General features: G+C 44.7%; 1 protein-coding gene across 1 annotated transcript; it reads left to right on the forward strand.

Moving 5' to 3' along the window:
• The first annotated feature begins 3,540 nt into the window (after positions 1-3,540).
• On the forward strand, positions 3,541-8,599 carry UCHL1 (ubiquitin C-terminal hydrolase L1). Its single transcript, XM_021540102.3, has 9 exons — positions 3,541-3,688; positions 3,804-3,815; positions 4,480-4,608; positions 5,469-5,619; positions 6,823-6,908; positions 6,984-7,031; positions 7,404-7,473; positions 7,803-7,861; positions 8,174-8,599. Exons 1-9 carry the CDS (start codon positions 3,656-3,658, stop codon positions 8,258-8,260), a joined length of 675 nt encoding a protein of 224 aa, XP_021395777.1. The 5' UTR covers positions 3,541-3,655; the 3' UTR covers positions 8,261-8,599.
• Positions 8,600-12,497: the final 3,898 nt, after the last annotated feature.

Below are 12,497 nucleotides of genomic sequence, written 5' to 3' on the forward strand. Positions count from 1 at the left end.
CAAATCTTTCATGGACCCAGCCCCTCTATAAAAGCACTCAGTTGCTCGGCCTATTGATCCCTCTGATTTTCTACTTAAAGGCTGGGGCACTCTCATGCAGGAATTGCTGCTGTGCTTCGGACAATTTACCAGAAGAGAAGGGGGGATGTTACAGCCTTACACAGATACCCAACACTCACTGTCCCTGCAGTGGCCTCAGATATGTTTTATGATTGATACATTGTGACACAGTGTACAGGTTCTAATTGGGATGAAAATATTTTTCTCCATAGCATCTGTCATAATGGTGTGTTTTGGATCTGGGTGAGGGTTAGGATTAGGATTTAGAGCAGTATAATCCTACCATTCCAGGGACACATTTGTTCCCTCCACACCTTTCTCTCTGGGCCATAGCTTCAGCCCAGAGCTGCCATTAGAGCTAGGGTTGAGACCCACAAAGTTTCCAGCTTCAGGGCCACTGTCACAGCAGGAGGCATGCCAAAGGGAGCATGGCCCTGCATCAACATTGCTCCATCCACATGCAAGGATACTGCATTTTTGTGTAAATCAATCCCTCTCTTGCACACTGCTATGGTAAAACAGAACTAACTGCAGGATTTACCTCAGCCCGAATTTACCTCAAGCAGGATTTCCCCCCCAAGCCAGTGGAGGTATTACAGTAAGTCAGCAGAGTTATCTCAAACACCTTCTACTCACGGAAGGGTAAATGCAAATGTGCAGTCACCAGGAGAATGGCAACACACAGTAAATCCTGTGGCTCCAGCACCTGCACAGCCGTGTACCTGCATCCTGCTGCCTGGTCAGCCAGCTACGGACAATAATTGTTTGTTATGAAGGAAGGAAGTAGGGAATTAAGGAGGTTTCCAGGAATGGATTTGGAAACCTTCTTCTGGGACATGGTCATTATAAGAAAATGAAAAAAAAGACATGTGTCTGAGATGTTTGCTAGGCAGGTGAGGACACTGCAGAAGATTTTGACTTGAACTGCCTCAGGGCTTGGATTTTGGCAGGACAATAGGAAAATTATTTTCTAAAGAACAGTATACAGCCTCAGCTTCCATTTTGGGAGCTCTGCACTGTCTAAGGCCAGGTTTTCCTCCTTTACTACCCTACTTGTTATAGGTGCTTTTGTTTGGAGATCCTCTGAACTCAGGAACATGCCTTATGTGTAGGTCTAGTTCTTACATAAACGTTCAACTGGAATAAGGTGAGAAGGTAAATACTGACACCAAGTCCCATGTCTAAGAGAAAGCAATCTGCCAAAAGATCATATATGTAGCAAAGACTCCTCTTTCTAGGTTAGACATCTGAGCAAAACCTTAACACTGAGAACAGAGTTGAACATCACAAGTACTATTATTACATTTGGACAGTGAAGAAAGTTCACAAGTATGTCCAGTCACTTTTCCTGGTAAGTATTAATTTTGTTGCAGTAATGGAAATGAATTGGATTAAATGTCTTAGGCACATCTATCTTCTCTGAAGAAAGATGGTCTAGAGGTTTCCTTCATCCGTGCAATGAGGTGGATGGGGACTGCATCACAGGACTGACTTCTTAGGTGACTTTCTGAAGTCATCTTTATGCAACAGTAGCAGTTTTAGAAGTCTGATATTGTTACACTTACTGTTTATTTTAAAATTAGTGTATTGATAGATTTGGCAGATTCTTCCATAGAAACGGTTCTGCTATCACTTCCTGCATACTGTACATGGCATACTGAGCCTGAAATTACACTGCACAATTGTTTGTCTCCCTCAACAGCCTAGACACAGGAGCCATCTCAGGGATGGCTAGCCTGGAGGATCTAAGTACTGCCATTGCTGAGGCAGGCTGGAGTCATAACCACCATTTGCTGCTGCACAATTCAGAAATAGGATTTTCTTGCCTTTTTTAGCCTTCTCTTTTGTAGACTGCAAGATAAGTGTTTGCTATCCTCTCAGAGGAGCTGCATGGAGACTCTCCCACATATCTGTCAGGGACCATTAGCATTGGACGTGTTCATGGTGCTTTGATATCCTTGCATCTTACAGTGCATTAAGAGTTCATTATAAAAGGAAAGATAGTCAAAGATTCCATATATAGGATTAATATTTTGGGCCAATTTTATCTTGCTTATAGGCATCAAAGACTGTTTTCAGCTACAGTAAAGGGGAAGGAAAGCAGAAGTAAATGATACTGTGATTTACTGTGAAACTTTCCACTGTCCTCCCCAGAAATCTTTGGTTTTGAACAGTGTGTGCTGCTCTTCCCTTTACTGTGATAGACTAAATCACAGGATCACAGTGTACTTCAGGAAGGGTTCTCAGGATATCTGCAGACCAACTTCCTGCTCCAGGCATGACCAGCTAAAAGATCAGACAAGGTTGCCCAAGGCTTTATCCTGTCTGGAAATATCCCAGCTTTGGCTACAAAACACAAAGCCTGCCTTGCTATCCTGCTTTTTCTTCACTAAGTCATCTTATAGGTAGAACAAGTGTGAGACTGCATCCTGAACCTTTTATGGCCATATTTCAAAGATAAACTATAGGCTTTTTTTCCCAAGGAGTTAATGGTAAAGTCAGTAATGTTGATCACTAGGTCTCAGTTTAAAAACGCATGTGTGCAACCACCTGATGTGAATGATTCCCCACTAAATTACAGTGCAATAGATCTAAAGGTGATTTAAATGTGCTTGAAATGAGGCAGGCACTTAGAAATTCTGATGTGCTGGGGCCCAAATTGTTCTGAAACGCGGTGAAAAACCAAAGGAAGAAAGTCATCAAAACCAAACAGACTGCAGACATTCAGCTGACTCTTTTGTTCAGTATTTGCATTGTTTGAAAGACAACTGTGAAGCATCTCGCTTATCCACAAGGCTCCCATCAGGCTGTTTACCAGTAAAATCTGAAAAGCTGTTGGGAGTCCACGTGATTTCTAGTATTTTGAGCAGGTTGGTTTTGTTTCCTTGTTCACATATGTTCTAGTCCAAAGACATTGTGCACAGAAACTGTCAGGTCATGAATAAAAGATAAAAAGTCGGCTATTTTTTAACCACCTTCACTGGACTGGTTCAGGGGCTGGTCCAAATGCAGAGATACAATCAGCATGCAGGAGACTTTCATGTCAGATTAATGATACTGGAAATTTAAAAATAAGTGTTTAATGATTTTGTTGAATATCAAAACCATTGTATACTTTACGCGACGTACACAGAACAGGGTCTGATGCTTAGGAGCGGCTAGGCGCATAAATGTAGACACTGGGCTTTCGGGATGCAAGGAGCCCAGGGGCCGGGCTGATGGCGGAGGAGAAACCTGTTGCCCTGGGTGATGCCAGCCGCTTGCCCACGCTGCCGGGCCGCTTCCAGCGCTTTCTTTACGGCAGCGTCAGGAGGCCGCGGTCCCCCTGGCTGCCGGCCGCGCCCGCTCCTGCGGAACCGCCACCCGCCCCGCGGCCGGCCGCGCTCCCGCGGCCCTCCGCGCCCCCCCGCCCCGGCCCTGCTCCTCCCTCTCCCCCCGCGCCGCGCCGAGTGGGCCAGCCCGCCCCTATATAAGAGCGGGTGGGCGGCTCCGCGCCCCAGCGTCGCCAGCGGCTCGGCAGCGGAACTGCCGCGGGGGACATCGTCGTGCGTGGGGCACAGCCTGCCTTCTTCCCGGCTCCCGCCGCCCTGCAGCCATGGCCTGGCAGCCGATGGAGATCAACCCCGAGGTGCGCGAGGGGCAGCGGGGACAGGGCTGGGGCTGCGGAGCGGGTGGTGGGACGCCGTCTCTCACCGGCACTCACGCTTTCCCCCTCGCCCCCCGCCCCCCGCATTGTCTTCCAGATGCTGAACAAAGTGAGTTGCCGCCGCCGGAGGACCGCCGCGGGCGGGAGGGCGCCGGCCCTTCCCCCCCCATCCCTCGGCATCCCGCCCTGCCGGGGAGCGCCAGCCGCGGTGGCGGTACCGCTGCGCGGGGCGCGGCCGCACCTGCGGAGCGGCGCCTCCCTCCGTCCCTCGGCATCCCGCCCCGCCGGGCGCGGAGCGGTTCCTGCCTCCGTCCCTCGGCATCCCGCCCCGCCGGGGCGCGGAGCGGTTCCTGCCTCCGTCCCTCGGCATCCCGCCCCGCCGGGCGCGGAGCGGCTCCTGCCTCCGTCCCTCGGCATCCCGCCCCGCCGGGCGCGGAGCGGTTCCTGCCTCCGTCCCTCGGCATCCCGCCCCGCCGGGGCGCGGAGCGGCTCCTGCCTCCGTCCCTCGGCATCCCGCCCCGCCGGGCGCGGAGCGGCTCCTGCCTCCGTCCCTCGGCATCCCGCCCCGCCGGGCGCGGAGCGGCTCCGCTGCGCGGGGCGCGGCCGCACCTGCGGAGCGGCGCTGAGCCCGTGCGCCCTGGGGCGGCGCGGCCGGCAGGGGGCGCGGCGGGCGCGCGTTGTGCTGTGTCACCGGGCGCGGCGGGGCCGGGGCGCCGCGCCCCGCGGGGACGGGCGTGGCGCGGCCGGGCCACCGCTCTCTGTGCCCCGTGCAGGTGCTGTCCCGCCTCGGGGTGGGTCCTGGCTGGCGCTTCGTGGACGTACTGGGCTTCGAGGATGAGGCACTGCGCGCCGTGCCGACCCCGGCCTGCGCGCTGCTCCTGCTGTTCCCGCTGACTGAGCAGGTGGGTGTCCCCTCCCGGCAGGGTGGCGCTGGCCGCCGTCTGGAGTGCGGCTGCCATCCCCCGAGCATCAGATGGTTGGGCGTGGATGGGGCTTGGCACTGGCACGGTGCTGTGCTTGGTCCAGCCTCCAAATAGCCTCAGATGCAGACCCAGCCTCCAAATTAGCCTCAGCTGAGCAGACCAACCAACCAAGGGCTCTCATTCCATCCCACTGCTCCTGTGAGATTTTGCTTTATATATCAGACTGAGAAGAAAAAAACATGAGTGATCTTGAGTGTGAGGAATAGCAATTCCATTACCATGCTGAATCATTGGATCTGGAGAGGCCTACATTGCTTCTTTAAAATACGTTCAATTTACTTGATGCTAAGGAAGTGAATGAGATGAAATCAAATTCAATTAACAGGTTCTTAAAAAGAAAGATTACAACTTTCCAATAGCAGTGGCTTTTGCAGTTGTTTATACATTGTTCTGATGGGGAGGTGCTCATGAAAGCAAATAATTCTAAAAGGCCTATTGTAGAGACATGCTGAGTAGCCTTGTTCAATGGACTGAAGCAACTGAGAGAGGATATAAAAGAGCTTATCCAAGATATTATTTCCCATCCCAAGCTATTTCCAGTGTGTGGTGCAGATGGAGACGCTAAGAACAGTGTCTTTGGATATGACTGAGCCATGCAGGTAGTCAGTCCATTAAGCGTTGGCCTGAATCCAGTTTAGGCATACGGTGCTTTACTGGTGCCACAGATATGACTTTCTGAATAAATCTTTGTCTAGTTCTGATACTGATACTTACTTGTCCACTGCACAGTACAAGGATAGGACTGTGATTAAATGCCTAAAACAGTTTTGTGTTTACAGCATGAAAACTTCAGGAAGCAACAGACTGAGAAAATAAAGGACCAAGAGATCAGTTCTAAAGTGTATTTCCTGAAGCAGACCGTCAGTAACTCCTGTGGGACAATTGGTCTGATACATGCAGTTGCTAATAACAAAGACAAATTGAAACTTGGTGAGTATGAATGTTCTGAAGTGCTTGAATTTCTATTTTTTTTACAGCAGATTGAATGGATATGGGCTATTGGGAGACAGCTTACTTTTATGCAAGCCAAGTTAAGGCATCGTGTACTGTTTCAGTTGGTAAGTGGGTCTTCCAGCTCTTGCAGAGGAGCATATGGACTGCCTAAAACACAGAAGGGAATGTGCTTTGACGCCTCTCTGCTAACTGCAGAGGTATTGTCCTAGTAAGCAATGCAAGAGGAAAAGGGCACTTAGCAAGACTGACCAAAGTCTGTCTTTAATTAGGAAGTACTGTAATAAGAAGTAGTTATTGACATTAAGCTTGATGTCAATATATGAGATGGATTTCTTAATGCTTCTTACATCTAATATAAATTGATATGCTCAGAGTAGCCTGTAAATCAGTCTAAAACACGTTTTTTTGTTGGAGAAGTTGTATAGATGAAGGTTTGTAAGATTTTTCCTACCAAGGTAACAGTTTTGATGATTTCTTTACTATAAAGATTCTTTTGTTGTTCAGAGACTAGATCTGCAAAATACAACTACCATTATTCTAAGAGAACTTGGACCCTTTCTGTGGCGTGGGATCCTTTTATACAAAGAAAAACATGTGGAAGTCATAGTGAGCATTGAAGCACAGTTTTGCTTTGTTCTTCTTAAAAAAAGGATTCACTGGAGTAACACTCTTAATGAGTGAAGCAATGATGCAGCATATCTTTTATGTGCATCTTAGTACTGCACTATTAATTCATGTTTGGGGAAACCAACTTGTCGTGAGCAAGTTGCCTTCATTTGAAGGCAGCAAGATAATTTCATCTACCCATATTCTGTTAGTTATGTCTCCTGTAGCTGGTACTTTTCTTGAATTTTTTCAAAACAGGATTGAACATTTCTGCCACATGTGCAGTGGAGAAATCAGAAAAGCTAAATCCCACTTGAAAATTATTTTCAAAATCCCGAGTACACTGAAGCACTCTTCCTTAAAAAACTCTGGTTGTTTGTATAGATTGTTACTAATATCTTCTGTGTTAATAGCTTACTTTAAGTGGTAATTATAATGTTCTTATGTTGGAGATAGTTACAGGCTGAATGAAATAACTTGTAGTTAGTGCAAAAAGTATTGATTACAGTGGGCTGCATCTAAACTGTGACTGATGTTTTACCTATACTGAATAAAATGTTTCATCTTGTGCAGAGGACGGGTCTGCCCTGAAGAAGTTTCTTGATGAAACAGCTGATTTGTCTCCTGAAGAGAGAGCTAAGCATTTGGCAAATAATAAGGTATATGAACTACAAAAACTGCTGACAGTTATGAGCATTTAAAGATGTAGTAACCTGTACCTGCTTTCTTTTAAGGCTATACAAGAAGTCCACAATTCTGTTGCGCAAGAAGGACAATGTCGGGTAAGATGTGAATGTGTAAAATCTTGGGAAAATGCTTAATGAAGGTGGTGGAGCAATGCTTATTTTTTGCTTGTCAGATAGCTGTTACAGTTTATGAGGAAGGAGAAATGAGTGACTCATGGGTGAATGCTTGTTCAGGATTTCTTCCTCAAACATGGATTTAAAATTTAGATCAAGACCAGTTGTAAAATATCATTTTTCATTAGGATTTCTGGTGTTTGACCTTGTAGAAGTCTTGCCACAGGCCTCTTCCACTGAACTTAAGTTTTCAATCCTTTGCTTTCTTGTTGAAATTTTCTCAGTTCTGTAGTCAAAATAGGGTTTGCAGTGCTGGCTTCAATCTAACAAATATATCTTATGGTGTCTCCTAAGGTTGAGGACAACAGTGTGAACTTCCATTTCATCCTTTTTGTCAATGTGGATGGACACCTGTATGAATTGGGTAAGGTCCTCTGAATTCTGTGTTTGGACTGGGCCTAATTCACACTGCACAGCAGTGTTGGGGGCTCAAGCAAGATACTTTTTGCTAGTTAAACTGTTTGCTGAGGCTCTTGGAGCCAAAACACAATTTGTGTCTTCATCTGAAGATTTTAACTGATGATGGGTTTTACTGAAGGCCTAAAGCATGTTGTCACTGGTGTAGCCGAGAGCACTGTTTCCGTCTCATGCAGACTATTGACAATTTGTTTTGACTTCCTCAGTATCATCATATGTGTAGTTCTTGGGTCTACTATGCTCACTTCTTCTAATTCAGAAGTATTTTTTTCACAGATGGCCGTATGCCATTTCCTGTAAACCATGGCACAAGCTCGGATGACTTGCTCTTGAAGGTAAGTCTTCTCCCTTGCTGCTTGTTTCCTTGAAAACAAGGCTTATTAAAAGTCTTAAAAAGGTGAGAAGCCTGCATGTGGTGTACAGTGGCTGTACCTACTTGCTGTACAAGTCTGTGCTTATATCTTCTAAGTTTACGACTACTAAAGGTATTGTCCCTAAGAGCTAGATACCTGTTCAGTGTATTTATTAGCTGGTTCTATAAGTCTATGTAACTTAATTGGTGGAACTCGGAGAGAAAATGCAAAGACTTGTTCTCTACAGGAAGTGTATTTGGTTGGTCTAAGCAGCTGTATTTTTTCATCCCCAAGGATTCTGCTAAGATCTGCAGACAATTTACAGAGCGTGAAAAAGGAGAAGTTCGTTTTTCTGCTGTGGCTTTCTGCAAGTCTGCCTAAGACTCTGAAGAGATGCACGGAAAGCAGTTTAATAGCACACCAGTAAATGCAGTTTAAACTCCAGTGCTTCAGTACTTGTTAAACACAGCTGTTCTGGTAACTTAAATTATTTCCACCTTTTGCTATACACAGAAGCAACATCAGCTGAGCTTATGCTAAGGATGAGCTCAAGTTTTAATGTGAACAGTTTGGACCCATCAGATACCTTTAGACTCTTTTTCCACATGTTAAGTAGAAAATGCTTAACAGGGCTTGTTTGATCTGTGTTATGTTAATTGAGTTGTTGGTTGATATTTCCTTGTCCTTAATGAGAATAAAATGTTCTGCTGGAAGATTAAATGGACTGAAGTGATGACTAATTTTCTCCAAAAGGAGTTGAGCTGGCATCCTCTGAAAGTCTTGTTTTCAAAAGATGCTCAAAGCTCTCCTCTGAGCAGAAAGTTAAGTTAGCCTCTGGGTAGCAGGGCAATTGTTTTTTCTAGTGTCTTGGAGGCTTTCAAGGATGGAGAGACATTGGTCTGTGTAACATGTTGCAGTGCTGCATGCTGCGCTACCCTTCTAGTAAGGCTTTTCCTAATGTCCAGTCTGAAACTCAGCTGCAATCTGCCACCCTGAATACATTGATTTGGGAGGGGTAAAGTGTGATAAATTAACATACAAATGTCACCTTAATGTGGTCTGTATTAGTGCTACAAGCCACAGAATATCCACTGAGTTGATTGATGTGTTTTGTTATAGGGGACAGGTACAGGTATTTTCCCTATGTGTAGCTAAACCAAACCTGCTGGCTGAGGCAGAACACAATCCTGGGTTAGGCCATGTGTGCTTACTAACTTGTGATTCTGTTATGGAGACCTTTAAAGAGGTTGTATTTATCTGTCCCATCCAAAATTACCTAAAAAGGAGAAACCCACACTACATTAATTTTTATTAGCAGGATGAAATTTTGGATTCAAGGGAAAGGTATCTGTTAATCCATAATATATGTTCTTTGGAAATGAACCATGACCTTTAGAAACTATTTTTACCTGAGTCTTGTTGCTGTTTGCTGATCTTGCAGCTCCCTGCTGATACTTCAGGTAGCTGTAGGCAGGAATAAAACACCCTTAAACTTGGGTCTGTTATTCTAATGCAGTCCTAGTCTGTCCCTGGCAACCATTTTATACAATGCTGGGTAACACAGTCACAGGGCTTTTTTGAAGGGTAATTCAAGCTCTTATTAAAGCTCTGTGTGGGCTGAAGTTGTTTTGTATTGGGTCTTGTTATTGCGCTTGTAATTACCTGATAGCTGACAAAGGGTTGCAACACTTCTTAATTTGAAGTCTAGGAATTTGCTGAACCTCAGCATACACCAATTCTAAGCACCAGTGCCTTCAGCTTCTATTAGCAGGGAGGTGAAAACTATGGCAAAGACATATAACTATGACACTGTTATGTGTCATTGCCCTCTACAACAGCATAAGCTTCTGCCTCTTAGTGGAAGTTGTCATAAGGTGAGGGGAGAGGCCTCCTGGGGCATCTCTGTTGTAGCCCTGCTCCAGCACAGGCTGGGAGCCATGCCTGTGGCTCAGGCTACTTAGCAACACAGCCATCAGCAGAGGACAGGAAGGGGCATGAGCACGGGAGAGTGGAAAGTCCAGTAAAAACCAGCTACAGGAGGAGGAGCACAGGGAGTGCCAAGTGAGCTGTCTGCCTTACCTGGGGCAGTGAGCTTTAGTGCTGCAGAGGACCTTCTCCTTGCCCTTAGGGCAATTACTGAGGGTACCATGCTGTGGTTGTGCCTGTGTAGAGTCAATGCTGAAGAAACCTGAAAATGTCTTTGAGATACTACTATATATATTTTTAGTGGTTGCGGCAGTCCAATATTTTGTGGTTTACTTTTTGTTTTAATTAGCAGTACAAATGGGGTTACTGAAGTTATCAAAAGGAAACATTTTATTTAGACATCATGAAAAAACAGGGAAAGGGTTGTTTGTGCCAGACTTTTCTTTTATTTTCTCACATTCTGGTCCCAGGTATCGTTTCAAAGGATGGAAATAAAAATAAAAACTAAAGAATTAATGTTATCTATTTATGTATAACATCCACTAGCAAGGCTGTTGTCCCCTGCAGAAATGATGACAAGGGCTTAGGAAACAGCTGGGCTTTACTTTAAAGCACCTTGGGTTTCAGACACAGGAAGATGAGTTATTTCGGATGGCAAAGATTTTGGGAACTGGGATAGAGATCTCAAACCATGGGTGGTGACCTGTAAGCTGAATAGATGGAAGATGTTGCAATATTGCAGTGCAGATGTTCCAAATGTGTTACTGCATTCAGAAAAAAAAGTCGCAATGCATAGAAGTGTGTATTTGACAACTTGAAATTCTATTGAATGAGCCATAAACAGAAAACCAGGAAGATGTTTTAAAGCCATATCAGGCATGTATAATCTCAAAATAAATGCTTTTTCTTATGAATAATTTCTAGCTTATTTTACCTACTTGCCAGTTTTTAAATTTTAATCTTTATTTCACGCTTTGGCAGAAATGTTTGTGACGGGTTGTTTTTTAGAGTGCTATGTATCAAAACACTTCTCATGAGAAGATGCTCTTATAATTTAGTATTTTTTCTTAGGCATATCTATCTGAAATGAGGGTAATTTCTTGTCCCTCCTTGTTTTCTCCTCTTTGTTCTTATAGTTATAGTTTAATTTGGAACTGTTACTTTTCCTTGATTTCCTGTGTCCTTCTTAAACAAATTAACTCTCTTGACCCTCTCTACATCTCATCTAAAGCCCTTCATGTTTTTCCTGAATTTTCCCTGTGAAAATTGTTGAAAAGGGCAGGACCTCACAAAGCCTGCTGTGTTTTATGCCCACTCTGAAGAAACTGCTTCTCTTCCAGACAGAGGAGTTTATTAAGCAAATTAATTTGAATTAACAGGTTCTTGCCATTTTTGTGCTGCCTTTCAGAGGTGGACATTTAACAGTTAATATATAGAACTATCCTTGGAAATATTTGAGAAATATCGAAGGTAGGATTTTAGGCTTCTGTTTAGATATGCACATTTAGAGCTAATTGAGAGCTCTACCAGGGTTGACTGTGTGCAATGTATATTTTTCATAACCATTTAGTTGCCTGCCTGTTGAAAGCTGTAGTCGACTTACTCTGTAGATGGCAGCATTGGGAAACTTAGAGCAAGTCTGATTTAGGACCAGTGACAGATCCAGATGCTATCTTAATTTTTAAGTCCATAACTAGTCCTATTGCTTTCAGTGGGATCATTCACATGCTTAAGCACACTTCTGATTTCAGAGCCAAATAGCCAGTCCTTATCTTAATTAAAAGTTAGGCATAATGCAACATGCAAAGCCTCTTACACATATGAATAGTCTTTGGCTTAGACCCCCAGTTTACTTGCAGCAGATGCACAATTTTTGTCCAATATATACTGCTGTGCACTATATACACTATTATTTCCATACTAAGTAGAATTCTTTTTTTTGGGGAAGTAAGGAAAGTGTGAGACTAACTCCAACAGCATCCAGCTTTTGACGCACAGACCAGTTTATCAATATCAAATATTTAAAATGGAGAAGCAGTTAACTGAAAAAGGAACTAGATACACTTATATCATCTACCATTAATGCAAATACAGCAGGGCCTGTGTTGGGCATTGGGAGCAAATGAGACTGGCAATAAACCTTGTAGTCACAGGATCCCTCTCCTGGTGCTGCCAGTAGCCAAGAAGAGGCTGGTGACAGGACTTTGGCTCAGTGAAACTGTGAACTAAACGAGAACAAACACAAATTGAGAAAAATGCAGCCAGAAGCAGAGTAATAGCATTAAAGTTCCTTTGTGACCAAAGGACATAAATATCACTGGCATTTTTAATTTTTTTACATATTGTACAGGATGCTATTAAATTACAGGGACTGGTTGGCATTCCAGATGCTTTGAAGGCAAGGAATCTCAAGGGATGAGAGGATGGGTTAGAAGAAACCTCAAAGAGTTCAACATGGTGAGGTGTAGAGCCACCCTATGGCTGGGAGGTGATGGGCTGAGTTTCAGCCTTTGCAGCCTGGGTGTTATGGCAGGTGCCAAGTTGAATATAAGCCCATATGTTGAGTGCTCTTCCTGTAAGGCAAATCACATACTGTGTTGGAAGTCATATTGGGAAGAAAAGACCAGCAGGTGGAGGGAAGTGATTACCCATTATTCCTTGGCACTGGTGAGGTTGCACCTGGAATAGTGGT

Source organism: Lonchura striata, chromosome 4, assembly GCF_046129695.1.
Source record: "Lonchura striata isolate bLonStr1 chromosome 4, bLonStr1.mat, whole genome shotgun sequence".
NCBI lineage: Eukaryota > Metazoa > Chordata > Aves > Passeriformes > Estrildidae > Lonchura > Lonchura striata.

Excerpts from the sequence above, each read along its gene's own strand:
- UCHL1 (XM_021540102.3), top strand. The coding sequence starts at position 3,656 with ATGGCCTGGCAGCCGATGGAGATCAACCCCGAG. Across the intron at positions 6,909-6,983 it reads AGCATTTGGCAAATAATAAG|GCTATACAAGAAGTCCACAA; the intron begins GTATATGAACTA and ends CTTTCTTTTAAG. Across the intron at positions 7,862-8,173 it reads CGGATGACTTGCTCTTGAAG|GATTCTGCTAAGATCTGCAG; the intron begins GTAAGTCTTCTC and ends TTCATCCCCAAG.